Source organism: Blastomyces dermatitidis, assembly GCF_000003525.1.
Source record: "Blastomyces dermatitidis ER-3 genomic scaffold supercont1.10, whole genome shotgun sequence".
NCBI lineage: Eukaryota > Fungi > Ascomycota > Eurotiomycetes > Onygenales > Ajellomycetaceae > Blastomyces > Blastomyces dermatitidis.
Window position 1 is genome coordinate 1,690,741 of NW_025544783.1, and position 27,291 is coordinate 1,718,031.

Consider the following 27,291-nt stretch of genomic DNA (forward strand, 5'->3'; position numbering starts at 1 on the left):
AGACCTCATCTAAAAGTATTCTGTATGTTATATAAGATCTGAAAGTGAAGAAAATCAAGATAAAGAATATACAGAAGAATAAGCATATAAAGAAGCTTCTGAAAAAGTATGAAAAGATCTTCTGAACAGATAAGAGAACCTCTGAACATGAGTATAGATACAGTATCACAGTGACTCTGAGCAATGTTGAAACTACAACAATAATAAATAGCTGATATGCATGCAACTCAACAACATCAATATGAAGAGATTTAATAATTATTATAACAAGAAACTCATGCAATTTCAACATCTACAGAATTAAATATAAAAGTGCTGAAAGAACACTTAGATACTCTCATATATTTCAATACTTTCAATCTCACTCTCTACTCATCATGAAGAATGGAAATGCTCATGAAACTGAATATAGATGAAGATTTCATCAGATCATTAATCAATCAAGATTGATATATCAATGAACAATTGAAGAATCATGTGAAACAGAAGTTTTATTCATGAATGAAAGCATGTGAACCAGTGTTATAAACATCTGATAATATTATAAGACATCTTGATATTCTGTTTCAAGACACTATCATACAATAGAAAGCATTAGATTAATTACAGAGTATCTGATAGAGAAACACTTCTCTTACAACATTCATTTCTAACTTCAACATCAAGATTCTAGAAGCAGATAATCAATCTTGAGAGAATTGAATGAAGATTAGCATGCTTAAGAAGACATTAACTTTCAAACTCTTACAGACTCTTATAAGTATAAATAAAGACTCAACTTATGAAGGTTTCTGCACACAGCTTCAGATATTAAATAACTGTCTTATCAAGCTCAAGAGTATACAGAACAGTGACAGAAGACATTACATTCACACATCTGTGTCAATAAATAACTCAATCACTTACACATCTGCGTTAATAAATAACTCAGTCACTTATACATCTGCACTGATAAATAACTCAGTCACTCATACATCTGCATCTAGACTGGCCGGTGAGATCATGAATTTCACATTTGATTTCATTTGGTCTGGTCTCATACATTTCTTGACGTGAGTCTCACCAGGATCAAGCCTCAAAAAAAATCTGAAAATGGACTATTTCTGAGAGAAATGGCGTGAAAAATGACCAGATTTAATTCAAGAACAGTGAAATGAAAGTAATTTCTCAGAATAAACTGTGAAAGATAATCATTCTTTCAAAATCAGAATGAGACTGAGACTAAAGATTAAAATCAGTCTCATTCAGTTCATTCAGTGATTGCTTATATAATCAGAATTTGATAACAATTATTAATAACACTCATGAAACAATTAAATACATTCTTGTGTAAGTTTATTCTCTACTTTCTTATAAAAACTACACTTCTCTGATATACTGTGATTAGAGGTATTAAACTGTCTGATAATTCTATGTTTTATAATCATGAGTTTCTTAATTATTTCTTCTTATAATTGTCTCTGATAATAGTAATAAATATCTTGACTTGAGTTGAACTTTCACTTCATTCTCATCTCTGCTAATGAAATTGTCAGAATATCATGTATTATCAGTGCAACAGTTGAATATGTACTCTTAACAATTTTTCATAACTCTAAAATTGATTTGACATGTAAATTCATCAGATTATCTTGAAGATAGTGATCAAATTTAGTTTTACAAGCATGTAGTTTTGCCTGATTTTCAGTTGTAATCAATGTATACAAGTTCTGTTTCAAAGTTAGTATTATAGTTCTATGAAATATGAAGTGTTATCAAAGATCATTACTTACTAGAAAATTGTATTTCACTGTCTTCATATCTTAAACATCTGCTCATTCAAATCTCTGATAGTTGATATTGTAGTAGTCTCAGACTAATTTAATATATAAGTCTCATTCCTTCTCTGTTCAATCTTGAGAAGTGTAGATATTAACTTGATAGAAGAGATCTAGTAGAGCTGCTATAGCATAGTACTCTGCAAAAGATTGTTCAGTTTTGCTGTAGTAATATGCTAGTTTATCTCTTACAGTAATAATAGTCTGTGCTATAGCATTATCTCAGACTGAATTTCTTTTTGAGTGATTTAACTGCTTCTTAAGATGAGTAAATAAACTGTTATACACTTATCAGACTGACTGCAGCATTGATGTATAAGTGATTAAGACTGTGTTTATTATCTTATAAAACTGAAACAGTAAATCAATCACATATTTCAACTGAGTTCACTTTATATCAGAAAGTTTCAATATCTGAATCTTTTCTTAATCAGAGTATTGCACTCAATGATTAATTATCTGATATAATTAAAGAGTCTGAACAGTTATCTTATATATTGAACTTCACTGTGTTCTAATATTCTATATCATATTCAGTGATGTGACTGATTTGTTTATTTATTGAATATTATGAAATTATTGTTATTATTTAGAGAAGATACAAATTGCATTAGCAATGTTTCAAATCTGTGATATTTAAATTATTAGTCAATCTATTCAAAATTAACAGTAGTATTATTAAAAAGCATTATTAAAAAACAATATTAAAAAGTATTATTAAAAAACATTATCTTTTATAAAGTGAATACAAAAGTTACTTGAGTAATCACTTTCATCTCATTCTCATCTCAAGAATCAGTCATCTCATTATTCTTTATCTTGATATTAAGATTCTTTATCAGTGTTTACACTACAAGTTGAATCACATAAGCAATGCAGAGAATGTGACCTTGTTTATCATTTTAAAAATGCAAAGTCAATTTTTACTTCAAGCTCTTCATCATAGTGTAGTTATTTAAAGTATTATCAGTTATAATTATAAGAAGACTGAGATTAATATTTTAATAGTTATTTTTAATCACAGTCATTAATATCTCTGTTATATAATTCTCAGTATGACTACTGATTAATGATTCAAATTCAATTAATATCTATTAATAAGTTCAGTTCTCATCAATGTAATAACATATAACTCTTATAAATACAAGATTATTTATACTAGTTCATGCATTCACTGTGAGAGATACTCTTTGATAATTCTTCAACTCTGATTCTAGATGTTATATATTAACTAGACTGACCGTGTGACCGTGTCTGGGACCAGGATCAGATTTTTTGATAGTCTCATTACCAATTCGACTGATCCCATTACACGGTTTTAACATTAGATAGTAGTTCCATACTGTCTCAGTGAGACTTACTGTCTACTCTTGTCACATTTTTCAAATGAGATCATGATTTCCACTTCTCAATTTAAATTATTTTTATTACTTTAAATGACTTTAAATCTCATTTGAGCGTTATCAAAAAGTGTTACTTTTTAAAAAATTAAAAATAGTCTAAAAGAAACCTTAAAATGTCTAAAAATAGTAACTTTATGTCAAGAATGGGACTAAATGGGATCAAATGAAACCACTTTCTCATTTTTTTCAAGTCATGGTTTCATTTTAAGATCTGATATATAGTCACTTTACCTGTTTTTTTAATAGTCAGTCCCAGCGGGATTCACGCCAAGAAATGTATAGGACCAGATCAAATGAGATCAAATGTGAAATTTATGGTCCCGGCGGCCAGTCTAATATTAACTTTATAGTATATCTTGAGATTGAACTGAAGACAGAATTGATATAGAATATGAAGATTTAAATTAAACACTTGAAGAAGTGTTCAGAATTCAGAGTTTTCAATTAATTAAAGAGAATAATTCAGAGATATACACATGTAAAATAATTATTCACAGAAGTTATCAGATAAGAGTTATGAAATCAGAGTACTGATATATAATCATTTTCATATAATTTTCTTTAAATTAGAAAGTTAGTGTTATTAAAAATTATTATCTGATAGAGTAACTTATCAACTCAGTAGTAATCTTCTGATTATTTTTCTTTTATTATCTGCATTCTGATAACTTCAGATATTGAGAAATTTCTTCAGAGTTATAATCAGTTTATAATAAATATTTCTGAATAAAGTTGCAGTGATTGTAGTAAAGAGATGACTCTTCAGTAATCTATAATATAATCTATTAATAATTATTTCATAGTTCATCTCAGTATTTGTGTTGAGTTTTTCATAAATTTGATGACCTGAAATCAGATGTGAAGAATGAAGTGATTATTCATTATAATTAAAAGAGAGTATTTTGTGTTAAATTGTAAATAATATAGACTTTGTAATTTACAGTGATTTCTTGAAGAGTTTATGAATCTTCAATAGAAGTAAAAGAAATGAAAGAAGTGAATTCAGAAGATATAATAATAATTTAAGAAAGATAATAATTTATTTTCAATAACTGATCACTGATGTGTGTAAGAAGAATTAATATAAGAGAAAATAATCTTATTTCTTAGCTTAGTTATAATTTTAGTACTAACTCAGATTGAATATCATCAATATATAAAAGTAAATAAATAATCTTGATTAATCTCTGTTATATTTCTTGAAATATATTAATATTGTGAAAGAGAGTGTTACTAAATTATATTATCAGATAATATTATTAAAAATATATTAATAATTGTAAATATCAATGTTGAAAAAATGTTGATACTTATACATTATAAATATATATATATATATATATATTATTCCTGACTTGATTACAACTTGTACAATAATTTTTAAAAACTCAAAATTAATTTCAATTATTAATAATTATGAACTTATAACTAATTAATATAAAAAGAAAAAAACTTTTTCTACTTATTATCTTTCTACTCTTTTTTATTCTTCTTATCATTCTTTATAATTCATTTCTCATTCTTCTTCTTCTTCTTCTTCTTCTCATCTGAGATGATAATCATTTTAAAATCTCTCTTTACTGCCTTCTCAGAGAAGGGTTTCTACTGCTCTCTCTTAGTCAGATTAACCTGTATCTCAAAATCCTGCATTTTCTGATCTACTGTCTCAGGTTTCACCTCAGCAGTAAGTAGATTAACATACTCAGAGAGTAGAACTGTCTTCTTAATATTCTGAATTATAAAGTGTATTGAAGATCTGAACAAGATCTCAATTTTCTTCTTCTCTATCAGCTTCTACTAATCAATTAGAGAATAGAAGTATTATCAAAAATTATTATCTCTTAATAAATAAAAAACTGATCAGTTTTAACTTCTTTATCTTCTACTTTAACATTCTCTTAATCTTCTTCTGCTATTACTTATTTATAGTAACACTCTTCTTCTCTCTCTCTCTCTTTATCTTAATCTTAAATTATTCTCAGAACTTCTTCTGATCTTACTGCTGCTGTATAAGACTCTTTACTATCTTCTTCTTCAATCTCTTATAAGCAGTGTCATCTGCATTATTTCTATACTTAGTTCAGTCTAAATCTGTCAGAAGTGTTACTTAAAATTGTTATTATTCTACTCTCTTACAGAGCCTCTTCAAGGCATTATAATATGTCTTATAATCTGTCTTCTCTTGCTTAAACACTTTCTTCTTCTCTCTCTTCAATCTGTGATGACACTCACGTGCCTTGATGATCCGCAGGACCGCAGAATATTTGAAGAGAGATGACATGATTGATTTTAATAAGTATTGAAGAGAGATAAAGATAGAAGAGATAATCAGAAATGATATAATAATAGTAATAATAATAATGATAATGATAATAATGATAATAATAATAGTGATAATAATAATGATAATAATAATGATAATAATGATGAAAGAGAGAGTGTATTGAAATATATTACTGACTTATCAAATATAAAGAGACTTAAAGAAAATATTAACAGTTTTCAGTGATGTACAGAAACAGCTACAGTGTTGCATAGTAATATTATCTTCATTCAATATATACACTGTTGATATTCTTTATATACAGTTATTATATAATCTGTATCAGAGATACATGCAGAAAACAAATCTTTGTTACTAGAATAAATGATTGCAGTAATTCTCTGTTTTTATATTATAAAGATAAGTTATTCTTATTTCTTTCTTCTCTCTTTTCTCTTCTTTAATCAATCACTAATTTCAAGCTAATATGAAAACTATTAAAACACTCTCAGAAATCCTCAAATTGAAGAGTATAGACTAATTAAATTTTAAATACAGAAGAAATCAAATTATCTTCTACAGATTCAATTACTTATTTCTTCTTAAATAAAACAGCAGTTATGTTCTCTCTCTCTCTCAATTAAATGAAACATGGCCTGTGAAAAGTGAGTATCACATCAGACTATAATAATCACCACAGTCTCAGTACACAGAGCTGTATATACACAGTATGTACTGAACTGAGAGACTGTATGAATTATGAATCAGCAGCAGCATCTCAGAAAGAGCTGTGCAGTGTGAGAAAGCTGTAATTCTCAGTTATATATACAGAGAGTGAATTATCATAGTAAGTATATATATATTGAAGTAATGCTTTTTGATAACACTCAGTCTCTGATATGATGAAAATAGAGTCTCTCTGTGAGATCTGTTTCTATCAGAAATCAGAGAATTTTATATTTCTCAAGATCATCTTCACATGTCTTATTCATGAAATTGATGAGAGAAATCATCAATTTCAGTGTTCTGTTCTTAATGTTATTCAAGTAACAGCAGAGTTCACTCTGATCACACTTTTTAAGTGTATATTTTCTAATTATTCACATTTATATAGATATATACTGATTATTTATTAGATAATGTTAAGACAATGACTTATCACAGCTAGACTGATCGTGTAACTGTGTCTGAGATCAGAATAAAACTTTATAGTTATTATATTATCTAAAAGTATTACTTCTGATCATGATTTGTGTTCATTACATTAATTTCAAATCACATTATTTTAAATATTAAAGATCTCAGATTCACTTTTCAAATAAAAATCTAGTTCTGAATAAAGAATATATTTAAATTCTTAGTTACATTTTCATTCTGATCTCATTATTGAGAATGATATTAAATAAGACTATGAAATCACTTCTCACTTATATAATATCATAATATAGTGCTCATTTGTTGAAAATTCAATAGAGAGTATTATTAAATATTATTACTTTTCTAAATACAGATTATAATTCATATAATTTTAATTATAAAAAAAATATAAAATATAAAAAAAAAACAAAAAACAAAAAATAAAACAAAAACAAGAAAAAATCAGAATGAATAAAAAAAATAAAAAGAAAAAAAAATAAAAGAAAAATAAAAAAATAAAAAATAAAAATAAAAAAAATTAAGATTACAGAGTCACAGTATCTTTAAAATACTCACTTCTCAGAGTCTTTACAATGTCTATTATTAACTATGTATTTCTCACAGTGAGAGTAACATAGCTGTAATGAGTTATTATCTTAATATTATCTAATAAATAATCAGTATATATCTGTATAAATGTGAATATTTAGAAAACATACACTTAAAAAGTGTGGTCAGAATGAACTCTGCTGTTACTTGAATAATATCAAGAGTAGAATACTGAAATCAATGATTTCTCTCATTGATTTCACAGATAAGACAGGTAAAGATAATCTTAAGAAATATAAGATTCTCTGACTTCTGATAAAAATGAATCTCATGAAGAGACTCTATTTTCATAATATCAGAGACTGAGTATTATTAAAAAGTATTACTTCTATACAATATATATACACTTACTGTGATAATTCACTCTCTGCATATGTAATCAAGATTTGCAGCTGCTCCGGTGGCCGAATGGTTAATACGGCCACCTGGTAGCGCCTTGGCGTGGGAAACCAAGGCGTGTGGGTTCGAAACCCGCAGAGAATACATTAAATCCGGAACTCAAGCATCTCAGGTTTCTAATAAATACAGAGGTGTATAAATCACTTCAATAAAATCGCTCTATGTTCCTGGGCTGGGAAGTTATTATCACATGTATCTAATTGTCACTCCTTTGTATTTCCTATGTTCTTGTTATCTTGACATGGTCTCAACACCTGTATTTCCTCCTGTATAACCAACACTTGACCTGTATATAACATCACGCAAGGACTCATCATAAGCTCCGCTTGCATATGAGTATAATGAAAGAATAATAATAATAATAATAATAATAAGATTTGCAGCTTTCTCATACTGTATGACTCTCTCTGAAATGCTGGCATCAGTTTGTAACTCACACAGTCTCTCAGTTCAGTACACACTGTGTGTATACAGCTCTGTATGCTGAGACTGTATTAATCATTATAATCTGATATAATACTCACTTTTCACAGATTATGTTTTATTTGAGAGAGAGAGAAGAGAAGATGTAACTGTAATTAGACTGACTGTGTGACCGTGTCTGAGACCAGAACTAGATTTTTTAATAGTTTCATTACCAATTCGACTGATCCCATTACACACTTTTAACATTAGATAGTAGTTCCATACTGTCCCAGTGAGACTTACTGTCTACTCTTGTCACATTTTCCAAATGAGACCATGATTTCCACTTCTCATTTTAAATTATTTTTATTGCTTTAAATGACTTTAAATCTCATTTAAGCATTATCAAAAAGTGTTACTTTTTAAAAAATTAAAAATAGTCTAAAAAAAACCTTAAAATGTCTAAAAATAGTAACTTTATGCCAAGAATGGGACTAAATGGGACCAAATGAAATCACTTTCTTATTTTTTTCAAGTCATGGTTTCATTTTAAGATCTGATATATAGTCACTTTATCTGTTTTTTTGATAGTCAGTCCCAGCGGGATTCACACCAAGAAATGTATGAGACCAGATCAAATGAGATCAAATGTGAAATTCATGATCCCGGCGGCCAGTCTAACTGTAATTTTATTAAGAGAGAATGAATAATTAGTAATATTGAATATAATTTAATTCTTCTGTATTTAAAATTTGATTAGTCTATACTCTTCAATTTGAGAGTTTCTAAGAGTGTTTTAATAGTTTTCATACCAGCTTGAACTTAGTGATGAGTTGAAGAAGAAGAGAAAAGAAAGAAGAAAGAAATAAGAATAACTTATCTTTATAATATGAAAATAGAGAATCACTGTAATTATTCTCTCTAGTAATAAAGATCTGTTTTCTACATATATTTCTGATATAGATTATATAATAACTGTATACAAAGAATATCAATACTGTATGTATTAAATGAAGATAATATTACTATACAACACTGTAGCTGTTTCTGTATATCTCTGAAAGCTGTTAATATTTTCTTTATCTCTTTATATTTGATAAGTCAGTAATATATTTCAATACACTCTCTCTTTCATTATTATTATCATCATCATCATTATTATTATCATTATTATTATTATTATCATTATCATTAACATTATCACTATTATTATTATATTATTTCTAGCTGTCTCTTCTATCTTCATCTCTCTTTAATACTCACTGAAATTAATTATATTATCTCTCTTCAAATATTCTGCGGTTCTGCGGACTATCAGAGCGTGTGAGCATCATCACAGATTGAAGAGAGAGAAGAAGAAGATGTTTAAGTGAGAAGAGACAGATTGTAAGACATATTATAATGCCTTGAAGAGACTCTATAAAAGAGTAGAATAATAACAATTTTAAGTAATACTTCTGATAGATTTAGACTGAACTAAGTATAGAAATAATGCAGATGACACTGTCTATGAGAGATTGAAGAAGAAGATAGTGAAGAGTCTTATATAGTAGTAGTGAGATCAGAAGAAGTTCTGAGAATAATTTGAGTTCAAGATAAAGAGAGAGAGAGAGAAGAAGAGTATTACTATAAATAAGTAATAATAGAAGAAGATTGAGAGAGTATTAAAGTAGAAGATAAAGAAGTTAAAACTGATAAGTTTTTTATTTATTAAGAGATAATAATTTTTGATAATACTTCTATTCTCTAATTAATTAGCAGAAGCTGATAGAGAAGAAGAGAATTAAAGCCTTGTTCATATCTTAAATGCACTTCATGATTCAGAATATTGAGAAGACAGTTCTACTCTCTGAGCATGTCAATCTGCTTATCACTGAGATGAAACCTGAGGCAGCAGATCAGAAAATACGGGATTTTGAGATACAGATTGACCTGACTGAGAGAGAGCAGCAGAAACCCTTCTCTGAGAAGACAGTAAAGAGAGATTTTAAGATGATTATTATTTCAGATAAGAAGAAGAAGAAGAAGAAGAAGAATGAGAAGTGAATTATAAAGAATAATAAGAAGAATGAGAAAGAGAAGAAGTAGATTTTTTTCTTTTTATATTAGTTAGTTATAAGTTTAAGTTTTTAATTATTAATAATTAAAATTGATTTTGAGTTTTCAAAAATTATTGTACAAGTTGTAATAAAGTCAGGAATGATATATATATATATATATATTTAACTATCATGATTCACAAATCACTATAATATATAAGTATTAACATTTTTTCAATATTGATATTTACAATATTAATATATTTTTAATGATATTATCTAATAATACAATTTGATAACACTCTCTTTTATAATATTAATATATTTCAAGAAATATGACAGAGATTAATCAAGATTGTTTATTTACTTTTATACATTAATGATATTCAATCTGAGTGTAAGAATAAGTGCTCGCAGGCGATTATTCGGGTGTTTGCAGCTTGATATGATATGTACTGTTAACTACTAGAAGTGTTCACAGTAGAAAGATAAATGTAGAGATTAAATGTATAATAGTATTCAAGCTGAGTTGTGAATAGTATTTGCAAACTTCAGTCTATATAGTTGTGTGTAGTCAAGAGCTGCTAGCCCTATTAATTATGTGAGAGATAGAAATAGAGGTAAAGAATCTGTAAGAAGCAGGATTTCTTACATATCCCCTCCTCTCTAAGACTTTGTCTGTGAAGCCTTTCACTAAGTGACTTCATAGTCAGCTCAGCACTGCAGTGATACTCACTAAAAACTCTTCATATCTATAAAAAATCTCAGTGAGGAAAAATCCCTTGTTACTATGAAGAGAAAAGAGTCTGTCACTCAGTTCCTTGTTCTGTGAGATTCTTTGTGATCTATAGATTCTTCTCTGACTATCACACAGATTCATCTTGCATCTTTCATACAGAAGGGTTTCAGTTGACTCTCAATCATTTTCATAAGATTCTTGTGTGATCATCACACAGATTCATCTTGCAGGTGAATCACTCTCTGTGAGATCACTCTTATCAAAGAGAAATATTTGTGAGTTAATCTTTCATTCATTCTTACAAATCATTGCTCTTTGATACTGTAGAATTGTGAGAAATTTTCCATTCTTTTACTAACTCTATAGAATTGTAGAATCAAGATATCTGCAGTCTGCAATCACTCTTTATAGTCACATAGAAGAATTCAGGCCTGTGATTCATAATCACTCTTGTTTACTAGAGTGATCTGACTGTTCTGTGAGATTATTCACAGTGTAAGTAAACCTCTCTAGAGTAGTATAAATATCTCAGATCTGTTTGCAGAATCTCATCTTCTTTTTTCTTTTTCTGTAACAGCTCTCATCTTCACAAACTATAAGTATTCTCATTCATCTGCAAAGTGTTTTCACTCAGATGACAGAGAGAGAGTGTTTCTGACAATATTCACATATTGATTCAAGAACTTCTCAAGAATAAAAATTTTTCAATTCCAACATCTTCACAAACAATGTCTGACTGTCGCTGAGCTTCTCATGAGCGTCCCCATGACTCCTCTGATCACTTTTTGCCGGCTGGTGAAGCAGGGACACTGCCGCCCATGACTGTGCCTCCATCCTCCCCAGCCCTGTCACTGCACCTGATCTTCAGGCCAGCAGCCCACCCCATCCCTCTCCCAGACCAGCCCCTGGCTCCAAGCAGCGCAGTCCCTCCCTTTGCTGTAAGTCTTCTCACAAGTAATTCCTTGCAGACCCTAGCTGAGAGTTCTTGCAAAGCTCTCAGTGTTGCCAGTGTCTCCTGCGGCCCCGCAGGCCTATGATCACCCCCCCCCTGCCCACACAATCTCTGACCAGGCATATATGAATATGCCTAGGTTCCCTGCCAATGATCCTCGCACCGCGGCGCATTTCTGCAATCTCATTGTCAATGGGAGATAAGTTCCCAGGTACCTGCAAAATCCAGGTAATCAAGGTAATGCAAATGTCATGAATTCATGACAGGAGTTGACCTGAACAGATGAGCCCTCTCTCTGCATCCTCATTGTTTCCAGGCTGAATACTTCAGCACAACTGAGAGAGCAGACACAGCTTCATAAGAGATATCTGATCACATGTACAGGTGGCCAGTCTTCAAGGCTCTGTCACAACTGTGCACACTCTGATATCCAGCTTCTCTGAAGTCTGTGCATTTCTGGCAGCCTTTGTGTCAAATACAATAATTGTCTGTACTGCAGATATAATGCTCTCTGCTTCTTTGAAGAGAGAAATTGGTAGTTGTGAAAGGATTAAGTGTCACAGATGTTGATAATATGAGTGTGAGTTTTCTTTATTTTTTCTTTATTGATCTCTAAATTGCATTCACAGCCCTGTTTATTTTCTTGTTTTTTAGCTTTAATAAGAACATGTTTTCTTCTTTCCTTGTGTACACTGCAGACTGTTCATCTCAGTAGAAACTTATCATCTTGTAGACTAGGATTCATAAATAACAGTGTTAATATCTTTATTATAATCAGATTCTTAGTGAAGATCATATCATTCTGGCTTATCAGAATTCATAGTATAAAAGTCATGTCTCAGCTTCTGCAGATGTCTTATCTGCTCAGATGATTCTCAAGTGAACTCATTCATCTTATCAGAATACTCTTATCACTGAACCTTGAATCAGAGCTCACAATCTCACTTCTCTGAGTCAATAATTTCTTTAATCTGATATTCTCTTTCACTCTCTAGTGCTTTATAGACAGAGTGATGAGTCATAGAGTTCTCTTCTGAGAATTTCTTATATTCACAGAGCAAAGAGATATGAAAAACATTATACATCTGCAACTCAGGTGACAGTTTCAATCTGTAGAACTATGAGCTAACTTTCTTCACAATCTTGCAAGACTCTGTCTACAAGAGATTCAGCTTCTTACTAGATCTTCACATGATAATGTTTTCTAGACTCAGTCAGACTCTATCATCTTTCTTAAAACTCTTTGCAATATGCTTAGAGTTATAGTATCTCTTCTGATACTCTTAAGTCTTTCTCAAGAATTCACAGGCTTTCTCCTGAATCTTCTGAATTCTCTCAGCCTGTTCACAGGCATCACCACACTCTATAGTGTACTCTCACGGGTTCATCAAGATCATTCACAGATGAGTCTCAGTGAGCATCTCAAAGAGGATTTTATCTGTGCTGACATGCTTTAAGTTGTTGTATATGAACTTCATAAGTGATAATCAATGCACTCAGTCATTCTGATTATAATTGACAAAGCATTACAGATACTGTTTCAATATACTCATCAGATGTTCTGTCTGATCATCTGTCTGTTGATGAAAAGCTGTGCTTAGATCTCATAAGATCTTCAGTATAGTTATCAGATCAGATCAGAACTCTTCTATGAAGATTGATTCTCTATCTGAGACAATGTTTGCAGGTAATTCATGCAACTGAATCACATTGCAGATGAAGATATGAGTCAAATTCTTTGACTTCAAGTTCTTACAGGTGAGTATAAAGTGTGTTATCTTAGTAAAGTGATTCACTATCATCAGCACACTGTCAAAGCAGGCATCATATATGTTCTTGCTTTCAGAGAGGCTTACAAGAGCATTCATTCCTAGCTGTTCCCAAGGTTCCTGTGAGATGAGTAGAGAAGTGAGTTCTTTATATAACCTGAACTGCACTACCTGTGAACCCTGACAAATAGCACAAGAATTCACTATCTTCTTCATAAGTTCTCACATCTTCAGCCAGAAGTATTTCCTTATAAGCAACTCATGAGTTCTAGTGTCTGTAAAATGACCTGCTAGAGAAGAGTCATGATGTCTTTTAATGAGTTCTATGTGTAGAAACTTATTCACAGGCATATAAATTCAGTTCTCTCTTTGCAAGAGGTTATTTAAGTCTCTTCAATTCTTTATTTCTGCAGAGTTGATCCCTGCTGTGAGCAGTTTCTGAATATGCTGAGTATATTCATTCTTCAGTTACAGTTCAGACAATCTGAATAGAAGACCTTGTGAAGACTTGTGCTCTGTTTTCTCTTACACCAGGTCTTCCGTGGTGCTTCTCAAAGCCTGCAAATTCTTCAGGTTATAGATACTCTCTTCAAGAATTCTCACAGAGATTCTCAGAGTGTTGACTCTCAGTGTTACAGAAAGTAGTTACACAGGCTTCTTCTCTCTCTTTCCCTTCTTCTCTCACAGAGGATTGAGAGACTCTTCAGTCAATCTCTTTGCAACACTCAGTCTGAGCATCTCATGAAGCTTTTCTGCCTTCTCTAGTCTCTCTGTGTCTGTCACCCTGGCCTTCTTAACATAGTCTGGCCTGTGAGAGAGTCTGTTCACTGAGTTCTTAGTTCTCTTGATATGCTCTATCTTGAATCAGAACTCACTCAGTCTCTGAGCCCAGTGAACCTGCTACTGCAAGAGTTTCTTGATTGAAGTAAACTGTCACAAGCTATTATAATCAGTTCTAACAGTAATCACTGTCATGAGGCTCTCAAAGTAGTGATGTCAGTGACAGAAGAATTTCACTATTACAAGAAGCTTCTGATTATGAATACTATAGTTGATCTCTGCAGGTTGTATCTTTCATGAGAAAAAGATCACTGAAACTCAGTTCTCATTTGACTGTAGTTGTAAGACTATTTCTGAAATCACAAAGAAGAAGACATCTGTCTTCAATCTGATTAAGAGTAAGAGATCAAAGTGGAACAGCATCACTGTGTCTGTGAATATCTGTTTCAATCTTGTAAAGACTCTGTGAGCTTCTGAGATAAGAAAGTTCTTACAGTTCTCTCTTCTCAACAATCTTTTCATTCTCTGTTTATGAGATGACTTCTTCTTATTTTCATCCTTCAGCATGTCTGTAAGGGCCAAGGAGATTCTTGTGAATGCAAAGATAAACTATCTATAGAAATTCACAAAGCTCAGAAAGATCTGAATCTCATGAATACTAGTTGACTTCAGTCATGATAGAATAGTCTTAATCTGTGAAGATTTCATCTGAATATCATCTGCAGTGATTACATATTCTAGGAAATTAATCTGATGAGCACTGAAGTTACACTTCACAAGCTTAACATACAGTTCTGCCTCATCTAAGGCCTTCAACATGCTTCACACATGCTCAGTGTGTTCTTTCTTCTTCATGAAGTACATTACCACATCATTCAGATATATTATCATGAAGACATTCAGATATACATGAAGTATTTTATTGATAAAAGACTGAAATACTGTGAGAGTATTAGTCAGATCAAAAGACATCACTAGATATTCAAATAATTTCAGTGCAGTTCTAAAGACAGTCTTTCATTTATTCTCAGACTGTATTCACAGCTGTGTATATATATTAATCACATTCAGTTGTGTGAATATAACAGCTTCTGTGAGACAGTTGATCACATTCTTAATCAGAGATAGAGAGTAGTAGCTCTTTATTATCTTAGAGTTCAGATTGTGATAGTCTACATACAATCTGAGATCTTCATTCTTCTTCTTCATGAATATCACAGAGGCTTCCACAGAGGCCTGTGAAGATCAGATGAAGTCATTCTTCAGATTCTTCTTCATATAGGTCTGCAAGACCTCTGTCTTATAATGAGAGAGCTTATAGATTGATTCTCAGAAGGGTTTCTGTCCTTCTATCAAATCTATTACCAGATTCTTCTTGCAGTGAGAAGAAAGCTCAGCTGCCTTAGCTGGGCTGAACATCTCTGTGAGATCTCAGTATTTCTCTGATATCTGAAGCTCAGTTTTCATGACTGTGAGATTCTCAGACACTTGCAAAGTCATTATATAGATGAGCTTGTCTTCTCTAATCAACTCTGCAGCATCAACTGCTTCTACCTCTGTGAGTGAGTCTGTCAACACTGATCAGAAGTATAAACCTGACTCACAGACAGCTATGTGCAGATTGTGTCTTTGAAGTCATGCAAGTCTCAAATACATGTCATCTGTGATGTCTGTGATAATCACAGTTTTCACAAATCTTCTTCAGATTTCAGAGAGATCTTGTAATTCAAAGATGACCCTTGCAAGTCTCTCAGTTCTCAGGTCTGAGTTCTCACATTCTGCTTGTTGCAAGAGCAGGTTCCCAGTCTTCATCTTTCAGCTCATTCACTTCACAAGCTTTAGAAACATCACAGTGATCTGAGATTCTGAGTTCATCAATGCTTTCCATGCTTGCAGGGCAGCAGCATCACAGTGCAGTCTCTTCTCATGAGCAAGCATTTTCATTGAAGAAGCAACAGATTCAGATGTCAGCTTTAAGGCCCTTAAGAAGGCTGTTGCTGACTCTGTCTGTAACTTCTCAAATTCCTATTTTAGTTTGTCTGAACAGTTTGTGCAGAGATGTTCTGATTTAGAACAGATGAAGCAGAGTTTCTTTTTCTTAATCTCTCTGTTGTACACTCTGTTTATAAGAGCTTGTGAAGCTCTCTCTCTCTGCTCAGCAGTCAGATATGAATCTCTCTGTGTCTTGTTATCTTTTCCTGACAAATCTGTTCTCTGTTGTCCTGGCCCTCACAGAATCAGTCAATGATCTGCTCTCTGCAGGTCTGTGACTCTCACAGTGATTCATAAGTAATGAATGAGAGTCATCAGTTTCTTCAGAGTCAAGAACTTAGAGTCTTGCTCAATGAGCTTGTTCTGCATGTCTTTATCCAGTCTCTTCATGAATATTATCATTCAGGTCTTGTTTCAGGGCTCTGTTTTCACAGGTCTCAATTCATGTCACAATTTCATGAAGCACTGTGAGTAGTCTTCATCAGATTTCTTGCCTCTTTTTCTAATATTGATGATCACAGCTCAGATGTTCTCTGTCCAGCTTGCAGAGTCTCTCAACTTGTTCTCTAGATAGATCTTGAGAACAGATCATTGAAATCTCTCATGATCATTCTCTAGATGATTCAGCCAGTCCTTGACTTCAGTGTAATAGAGGCCTGTCATTGTGTAGATGATAGCTTCTTCATCTTTCATGTCACACAGTCAGGCTTGTGAGTCAATTTCAAATGCAAACTTGCAAAAGCTTTTATAGATTGTGATTTGATAGATGATCTTAAGTGATTGTGACTTGAGGAAGTTTCTTTTTGATTCACAGGTGTCTCTGGAGATCATGTCTAGAGACTCAGTTTGAGAGTGTTTACAGACAGTAAGCATTTCTTGTAGAAAAATAGCTTGATTCTGCAGGAGATGCTCAAGGATGTTCTTCACTGAGATTGGTTCATTCATGAGTTTGAAGAGTTTCTCTGTCACAGATGCAGAGAATGATGTCTCATAAGTGATTGATAAGTCCTCTGAGACTTCTTTCACAGAGATTATCCATGATTCAGGTGGCTGCTCCTGGGTGCCTGCAGTCGGGTTCGCAGGGGTTGAAGCATGCGAGTTTCTAGTTCTTTCAGTCATAATGAGCAGTTGCTGACTGACTGAGCTTGAAATGTAAGAATAAGTGCTTGCAGGTGATTATTCAGGTGTTTGCAGCTTGATGTGATATGTACTGTTAACTACTAGAAGTGTTTATGATAGAAAGATAAATGTAGAGATCAAATGTATAATAGCATTCAAGCTGAGTTGTGAATAGTATTCGTGAACTCCAGTCTATATAGTTGTGTGTAGCCAAGGGCCGCTAGCCCTATTGATTACACGAGAGATAGGAATAGGGGTAAAGAATCCGCGAGGAGCGGGATTTCTTACACTGAGTTAGTACTAAAATTATAACTAAGTTAAGAAACAAGATTATTTTCTCTTATATTAATTCTTCTTACACACATCAGTGATCAGTTATTGAAAATAAATTATTATCTTTCTCAAATTATTATTATATCTTCTGAATTTACTTCTTTCACTTCTTTTACTTCTATTGAAGATTCACAAACTCTTCAAGAAATTACTGTAAATTACAAAGTCTATATTATTTACAATTCAACATAGAATACTCTCTTTTAATTATAATGAATAATTACTTCATTCTTCACATCTGATTCTAGATCATGAAATTTATGAAAAACTCAACACAAATACTGAGATGAACTATGAAATAATTATTAACAGATTGTATTATAGATTACTGAAGAGTTATCTCTCTACTGTAATCACTGTAACTTTATTCAGAAATATTTATCATGAACTGATCATAGCTCTGAAGAAATTTCTTAACATCTGAAGTTATCAGAATGCAGATAATAAAAGAAAAATAATTAGAAAATTACTACTAAGCTGATAAATTACTCTACTAGATAATGATTTTTGATAATGCTAACTTTCTAATTTGAAGAAAATTATGTGAAAATAATTATATATCAGTACTCTGATTTTACAACTCTCATCTGATAACTTCTATGAATAATTACTTTATATATATATATCTCTGAATCTTTCTCTTCAATTAATTGAAAATTCTGAATTCTGAACACTTCTTCAAATGCTTAATTTAAATCTTTATATTTTATATCAATTCTGTCTTCAGTTCAATCTCAAGATATACTATAAAGTTAATATACAATATCTAGAATCAGAGTTGAAGAATCATCAAAGAGTGTCTCTCATAGTGAATGCATGAACTAGTACAAATAATCTTACATTTATAAGAGTTATATGTTATTATATTGATGAGAACTGAACTTATAAAGAGATATTAATTGAATTTGAATCATTGATCAGTAGTCATACTAGAGATTATATAGCAGAGATATTAATAACTGTGATTAAAAATGACTATTAAAATATTAATCTCAGTCTTCTTACAATTATAACTGATAATGCTGTGAATAACTACACTATGATGAAGAGCTTGAAGCAAAAATTGACTTTGTATTTCTGAAATGATAAATAAGATCATATTCTCTGTATTACTCATGTGATTTAACTTGTGATATAAACACTGATAAAGAATCTTAATATTAAGATAAAGAATAATGAGATGACTGATTCTTGAGATAAGAATGAGATGAAAGTAATTACTCAAGTAACTTTTATATTCACTTTGTAAAAGATAATGTTTTTTAATAATACTTTTTAATATTGCTTTTTAATAATACTTTTTAATAACACTACTATTAATTTTGAATAGATTGACTAATAATTTAAATATCACAGATTCAAAACATTGCTAATACAATTTGTTTCTTCTCTAAATAATAATAATGATTTCATGATATTTAATAAATAAACAAATCAGTCACATCACTGAATATGATACAGAATGTTAGAACACAGTGAAGTTCAATATATAAAATAACTGTTTAAACTCTTCAATTATATCAGATAATTAATCATTGAGTGTAATACTCTGATTGAGAAAAGATTCAGATATTGAAACTTTCTGATATGAAGTGAACTCAGTTGAAATATGTGATTGATTTACTGTTTCAGTTTTATAAGATAATAAAGACAGTCTCAATCACTTATACACTAATGCTGCAGTCAGTCTGATGAGTGTATAACAGTTTATTTACTTATCTTAAGAAGCAGTTGAATCACTTAAAAAGAAATTCAGTCTGAGATAATACTATAACACAGGCTATTATTACTGTAAGAAATAAACTGATATATTACTACAGTAAAACTGAACAATCTTTTGCAGAGTACTATACTGTAGTAGCTCTACTAGATCTCTCTTATCAAGTTAATATCTACACTTCTCAAGATTGAATAGAGAAGGAATGAGACTCATATGTTAAATTAACTTAAGACTACTATAATATCAACTATCAGAGATTTGAATGAGCAGATATTCAAGATATGAAGACAGTGAAATATAATTCTCTAGTAAGTAATAATCTTTGATAATACTTCATATCTTATAGAACTATAATACTAACTTTGAAACAGAACTTGCATACATTGATTACAACTGAAAATCAGACAAAACTATATACTTATAAAACTGAATTTAACTGTTATCTTCAAGATAATTTAACAAATTTATATATTAAATCAATTCTAGAGTTATGAAAAATTGTTAAGAGTACATATTTAACTGTTGTACTGATGATATGTGATATTCTGACAATTTCATTAATAGAGGTGAAAATGAAGTAAAAGTTCAACTCAAGTCAAGATATTTATCACTATCATCAGAAACAATTATAAGAAGAAATAATTAAGAAACTCATGATTGTAAAATATGAAATTATCAGATAGTTTAATATCTCTGATCACAGTATATCAGAGAAGTGTAGTTTTCATAAGAAAGTGAAGAATAAACTTATATAAAAATGTATTTAATTGTTTCATAAGCATTATTAATAATTATTACTAAATTCTGATTATATAAGCAATCACTGAATGAACTGAATGAGACTGATTTTAATCTTCAGTCTCAGTCTCATTCTGATTTTAAAAGAATGATTATCTTTCATAGTTTATTCTGAGAAATTACTCTTATTTCACTGTTCTTGAATTAAATCTGATCATTTTTCACATCATTTCTCTCAGAAATGATTCATTTTCAGATTTTTTTAAGACTTGATTCTGGTGAAACTCACGCTAAGAAATGTATAAGATCAGATTAAATAAGATTAAATATGAAATTCATAATTCTGTCAGTCAGTCTAATCACAGCTGTATTACTCTCACTGTGAGAAATACACAGTTGATAATGAATATTATAAAGACTCTGAGAAGTAAGTATTTTAAAAATGCTGCAGCTTTGTAATCTTAATTTTTTTTTTTTTATTTTTTATTTTTTTTTTTCTTTTATTTTTTTTTCTTTCTCTTTCTTTCTCTTTTTTTCTTTCTCTTCTTTTTTTCTTTCTCTTTTTTTTTTGTTGTGATTTTTTCTTGTTGTTTTGTTTTTTGTTTTTTTATTATTTTTTATATTTTATATATTTTTTTAATTAAAATGATATTGATTATAATCTGTGTTCAGAAAAGTAATAATATTTAATAACACTCTCTATTGAATTTTCAACAAATGAGTACTATGTTATGATATTATGTAAGTGAGAAATAATTTCATGATTTATTATTATTATTATTATTCTTCAATTATAGATGTATACAGTCAGAGACTATGACATCTATCTGAGAATCTTTAGTTCTCAGAGTTTTTTCTATATCTATAGAGTCAACTATTATACATTTATTAATTTCAAATATACAAAATCAGAAAATTCCAGCTCAGAATATAAAAACTGTTTATAAATTGCAGTATTTCAACACCTTCTGATAGTTTGAAATTATTTGAAAATATTATGACAAAAGAAAAGAGAACATAGTCTTAAAGATAGACATATTAAATAGATAGAGAAAAGAACAGAAGAAAACAAGTACAGTAAAGAGAGACTATAATAAAATAAAATTATTAAAAGATAATGTATAGCTGTTTTAACAGACTATATCTAGTCAATTTTCACCTCTTCATATTCAGATACTTCTGAATTCAGTCATTTTCTTATAGCTGCTCTAGTTTCTGATAGAAAGTCTATTAAGTATTTAGTTTCTGTCTCAGTTGAGAATAAGAACCTTATATTTAATTAATTTAAATCATACTTCTTCTTTAATCTGACTCTGAGACTATTATATAATGCATAATGCATTACAATATACTCAGAATTTTCATTCACATTGCAGAATGAGCACTCTGTTGAATCAAATCTATCATTAAATCTTTGTATATAAGATTTGAAATAACCATGTTCTAGTTTCAGCTGAATTATAAATGAGAATATTTTCTTTTTACATTTAATTGAATAAGATTTTCACTTTGATTTTGTCTCAAATCTTGAATAATGTATACTCTTCTTTTGTTTCTGCCAGCTTTCATTCTACTTGTTTAAACAAGATTTCTACGGGTGCTAGCCACCCGCAGGATGCACCTTAAGCTAATTACATTTAACCCTCTATAATTAACCGACCACCGCGTCCGTCCTCTCGGGCCAGCCACTAATTTCCAGGGATGTTAGTTAGTGGCTGTCACCGCTCACTTGGTACACATCAAGCTTCCGGTTGCTGATCTCGGCCTCATTAGATGCCCATAGGCCTATCAATCAGCCGTTGTAGCCTCACCCTGTGTTAGAGACTAATCATAGACTCAATGACTGCAGTCCTCCCTGCCAGTATTAGGGCTTGACAGGGAGCTTGCAGGCTCTAGCCTATCAGAGTGCTCTGCCTAGGGCCTAGATGCACATCTAGGCCTGCTAGTCAGGTGGTTTTCAAAATCATTCTCTGTATTTGAGAGAAGCTAGGCTTCAATGACAGCCCTAGTTAGAGACTCACTTAAGTAGTGTATAATCACTACATTAGGCTTGACTCTATATCATTAGAACCTTGATAGGTGCACAGTAGAATAGTGAGACATTGACATCTTATATTAGCTCTGATGAGTGTTTGCAGAATCTTGCTTAACTAGTGACTTGACTTGCAGTAGAGAGTTCTACCCTGCACCAAGTCTTACTAATTAGGCTCAGCCTCTATTACATGAGAGCTTTCATGGGTAAGAAGTGGCAGATGCCAGCGGTGAGATTCGAACTCACACATCTCTAATATATGCAGCCTTGATTACCAGTCTTACCAACTGAGTCACGCTGGCGATTTCATGATTTCATTTAATGTCATTTTCAATAATGAAATCAGAATGAAAATGTGACTAAGAATTCAAATATATTCTTTATCTAAGACTAGATTTTTATTTGAAAAGTGAATCTGTGATCTTTAATATTTGAAATAACAGAATTTGAAATTAATGTAATAAATACAAATTATAATCAGAAGTAATACTTTTAGATAATGTAATAACTGTAAAGTTTGATTCTGATCTCAGACACAGTCACACGGTCAGTCTAAGTCTAAGAGAGATAAGTAAGAAAGAGAATGTCATGAGTAAAAGTAATAAGAAAAAAGAGAAGAAGAAGAAAAGAAAATTTATTATCACTATTTTTAATTACTGACTGCAGAAGAAAAAGAAAAAAGAAGAAAATAGAATATAGAAAAGTAAAATCAGAGATCTTCTGTCTATTATATTTATCTTAAGTCTCTTATTAATTATTCTCAAGCTTATGTTACAGCTTTATCTTCTGTTTAGTAAGATATATGTCTCAGAATACAATATCTGCTGACAGGCTGTTATTTATAAAATTACTGAAGTGTGTCTTACTAGACAGCTTGAAGAAATAATTATCATTGATAATATTATCTGTGACTGAAACTATATTAGTAAATTCTCTGATCTTATCTAACTTCTTTCAAGTGATCTGCATGATATTCAGATTATATTTATTAAGATTAGATAACTATCTCAACATCTTTAGATTCTGTATTATACAGTTAATAGTCTGATCTCTGAAAGATAAAATTAATGACTGCTGTTTACTATTTATCTTAATATTCTTAATCACTCTAATAGAAGTTGAACTAGCATTTCTCTCACTAATTCAGACATGCTTGATAGGTTTCAGAGTGACTGAACTCAAGATCTTCTATTTCAAGAAAGTGAGTGTCTTCTCAGCAGAGATAAAGATTAAATCATTTTTATTCATATTACTATCTTCAATAGTGTCATCTCTGTCTGCACTCACAGTCTTCTCAAATCTCAGTACACTTCTCTTAAACAGCAGATTATCAGTGTTTTTTTCAAATCTGTATCAGCTACAACAATTTAAAGAATAGTGAGCACTTTTATTATCTCACTGATAGTTAATGTAAGTATCATACTTCTGCTAAGTTCAGTTATTATCTGAAGAAGTAATTTTATACTCTTTGAATCATCTGTGACTTACTGTACAAGACTGACAAGATGTGAAAGCTACTTTTCTATGAGTTTGAAGAATAATAACATTCTGATTGACTGAATCTTTGAAATTGACTGTTCTCAGAGTAATTAAGTCATCATTTATCATTCATCACTGTAACTTTTATTGTGTGAGTATTTGTCTCAGCTGCTTAATTAATCACTGACTGAGCAGAATAAAAAATTTACAGTTTATAAATAACATTTTCTCACTATGTTCTGTGAGTCTTTTAATAATTGACATAGTATTCACAAGTTCTTCTACAGTTGAATTTTACATTATTAATACACTCAGTCAGACTGGCTTTTCATTCTTTTAAAAGCATAGATTGGTTTTATCATCATAATGCAGACAGTGTATATAAGTTATATCTCACAGTTAAGATATCTGATCATTTTCAATAACTCTCTTCTATCTCATTCTCTCTGATATATTATTCTCTAATATACTACATTGCTTCTGACTATCTCTTCATTACTGTTTATCTGCTTCAGTCAGCTTCAGTTTCTCTTTATCTTTCTTCTTATAAATATCTTCTGCTGCTGACTTCACTTTCACTTCTATCTAAGCTACTGACTTTATCTTATCTTCAGTCACTGTCTCTGCATCTGTATCTTCATCAGAGAACTTATATATATTTGAAGATCATGACTTCTTCAGCTTAATGAATAATGTAATAAACTTTCATTTAAACTTCTCTGTAGTCATATCTGAATCTTTTGATCTTTCACTCTCAGATTTCTTCACTGACTTATTCACAGCTTTCTGATCATGTAATCTAGCTGACTGATAATAAAATGCAACTGTCTTTTTCTCATTACTTCTTGAAACTATCTTAGATATTGAAGAATGAGATTCTAACTCTTCAATTTCATTTATCTTCTCTGCAGTCTCAAGAAGAGTATTACACTCTTTCTAACTCAATGACTGAAATAACCTTTTTAATATTCTTCTTATGCTATCTCTGTTGAGATAATCAATCTGATTAATTGCTTCTCTTACATCTGATGTTCTGAATATCTTTCTTGAACTCATTGTCACAAGTTCTCTAGATTTCAATGAAAATTTTTTATAATAATGAGAATGATGATGAAAAGATAATAAGAAAGAGAAAAGAAAAATAAGAAGAGAGAGATAACTGATTATATTATATACTTGTGAATTATTCACTCACATCACTCTCAGTCTTCTGACAGAAGATCTGTTTCTTTATCATTTTTAATTCTCTTATTCTCTTTTATCTGCATTCACTCTGAATTTTACAGTTCTTCATCTTTCATCTATTTATTCATTCTTATGATTTCTATCACCTTGTTGTCTCAGACTCTTTATCTCATTTATAGTCATTGTTTCATTATTATCTTATTGTATCTGTATAATATCTGTGAAAGACAAAGATTCTCTATGATATCTATTACCTTGTTATCTCAGACTCTTTATCATTGTGTCATTATTGTCTCATTGTTTCAATTCCTTTCTTTACTCACTTCTCACACAAGGAGAATATTAACCTGCATCTGAAAAATGAGTTAGATTTAGCTTTTTTTTTCTATTATCTCATTTTCAGGCGTCCGTCTCTTTTCAGACAAAGAAACTGTGACATTCATTCTTACTACTTCTCAGAGCTTCTGCTTCTTTCTTTCTGAGACTTCTGCTTCTTTCTTCTTCTGCTCTATTCTTATTTCTTTATCTTATACTTCTTAAAGCTTCTGTCTCTTTCTGAAGCTTCTGTCTCTTTCTTTCTGAGACTTCTATCTCTTTCTTTCTGAGACTTCCGCTTCTTCCTTCTGTAAAAGTCAATCACAATAAACAAACAAGCATGTATATATATATATATAGAGGCGTCCGCCCATCTCTATCTTGAAGAATAAGACAAGATTTACCTTTTTACATGTACGATACGTGATTGGCATACACTACAGGTGATATATGCTGCAATTATCTATTTATTAAGAGATTAACTCTTCTTCATAACTATAAACTATCAGAATAATATAAGAATCTGATATTATAATTTCTGTAAAGCACTGAAAAACAGAGATATAGAGAAGTGATTAAATGACTGATCTCTTATTAAAGATAATATCAAAGAGACAGATATAACTAAATAGTTTAAATTAAAGAAAGATTTCTTAAATGTAAATCTAGCTATTAATACAGATTATATACAAGTATAAGCTAAGAATATCTGATATAATAAAGATATCATATCTTTGATAGAGTTAGTTAAAAACTTTAAGAAATAGTATAGAGAAATGAGTATTCTTAAAGAAGATAAATCTATGAACTTTACTACTCTTTATAAAAGATCTCAGTAATTCTCATTACTAGTGATATTTGAAAACTGTATCTGCAGAGCCTGTCACTGATAGTACTACTATTTTAATTCATTAAGAAAGTTATCTGAATGAAAGAAAAATGAAAAGAAAAGAACTTATATTAATTAGACTCTTAAGAATCAAGAATTGAAGAAATATATTAATTATATAATATTCAGAGATTTATTCATGAATATAGATATAATAGATGAAGTAATTCTAAAAGAAATAATTCTGAAGTAATCAGATTCTCAATCTATTAATTCTTAATCTGTTAATTATTAATCTATTGATTAGCAGATCTGAAAAATATTAATAAACTCTTTAAATTCTCACTTCTATCTCTGAAACTTCTGAATCTTTGATACTGATATAAAACAGTATATATATAATAATTGAATACATTTTCTATTCTTTACACCTGTGAACATAGAAGTCTATACAGACGATTTCAGCACTAAAGTTAATGATTATGAAACTGTTAGAACTATCATAATAAATGAAGTAGAAAAGCAGTTTAATATCAATCTTATTAACATAGCTTACATTCTGAATTTTTATACAAATATCATTGCATGAAAACTGTATTTTTATATAGAAGACATCTATTATAATAAAAAAGACTTCAGATTATAAAAATGCATAGATAATATTATCTTTACATGTATTAAAGTATTTGAGAGATTGCTAGTTACAGAATATAATAGTAAAATAGCTGTTTATTCAACTATATCAGAAAAAACTACTACTGAAGCTGCTGCAGCTATTATAACTCATACTACTAATATTATTATATCTGAAAAATTAATATCTTTAAATTCTTTAACTTCTACAAATTCTTCTTCTAATCTGTTAATATGTATAAAATCTTCTTAAAAACTTAAGATCTCTATTACTTCTCAGTCTATATAATATAAGAGATTAAGACATTCTTTAAAAATCGCTATTTAAAAGCTTGTAAATAATGCAACTGGCGTTTAAATTACTTATCTAGAAAACATCTTTTATTTAGAAAATACCGCAGATAAGCTTATCACTAGACAGACTATATAACTGTGTTCAAGATCAGAATCAGAATATTTAATAATCTTATTACTAATTTAATTAATTTCATTACACAGTTTTAAGATTAGATAGTAGTCTTATACTATTTCAGTGAAACTTACTATCTACTCTTATCACATTTTTCAAATAAGATCATGATTTTTACTTCTTAATTTAAATTTA

General features: G+C 30.3%; 3 protein-coding genes and 1 non-coding gene across 4 annotated transcripts; 1 reads left to right on the forward strand and 3 right to left on the reverse strand.

The window, feature by feature from the left end:
• Positions 1 to 9,839: 9,839 nt before the first annotated feature.
• BDCG_08058 (uncharacterized protein) lies at positions 9,840 to 10,079 on the forward strand (the record flags this gene model as incomplete). Its single annotated transcript, XM_045423826.1, has 1 exon — positions 9,840 to 10,079. The coding sequence occupies one exon, from the start codon at positions 9,840 to 9,842 to the stop codon at positions 10,077 to 10,079; it is 240 nt and encodes a 79-aa protein (XP_045272682.1).
• Positions 10,080 to 11,589: 1,510 nt separating this feature from the next.
• BDCG_17726 (uncharacterized protein) lies at positions 11,590 to 11,886 on the reverse strand (the record flags this gene model as incomplete). The annotated part of the gene is made up of 1 exon (XM_045426802.1): positions 11,590 to 11,886. One exon carries the CDS (start codon positions 11,884 to 11,886, stop codon positions 11,590 to 11,592), a length of 297 nt encoding a protein of 98 aa, XP_045282407.1.
• A 5,120-nt stretch (positions 11,887 to 17,006) lies between these two features.
• BDCG_08059 (uncharacterized protein) lies at positions 17,007 to 17,423 on the reverse strand (the record flags this gene model as incomplete). Its single annotated transcript, XM_045423827.1, has 1 exon — positions 17,007 to 17,423. The coding sequence occupies one exon, from the start codon at positions 17,421 to 17,423 to the stop codon at positions 17,007 to 17,009; it is 417 nt and encodes a 138-aa protein (XP_045272683.1).
• Positions 17,424 to 22,467: 5,044 nt separating this feature from the next.
• Positions 22,468 to 22,548, reverse strand: BDCG_17727. Its single transcript has one exon. It is a non-coding gene; the product is annotated as a tRNA-Leu (tRNA).
• Positions 22,549 to 27,291: the final 4,743 nt, after the last annotated feature.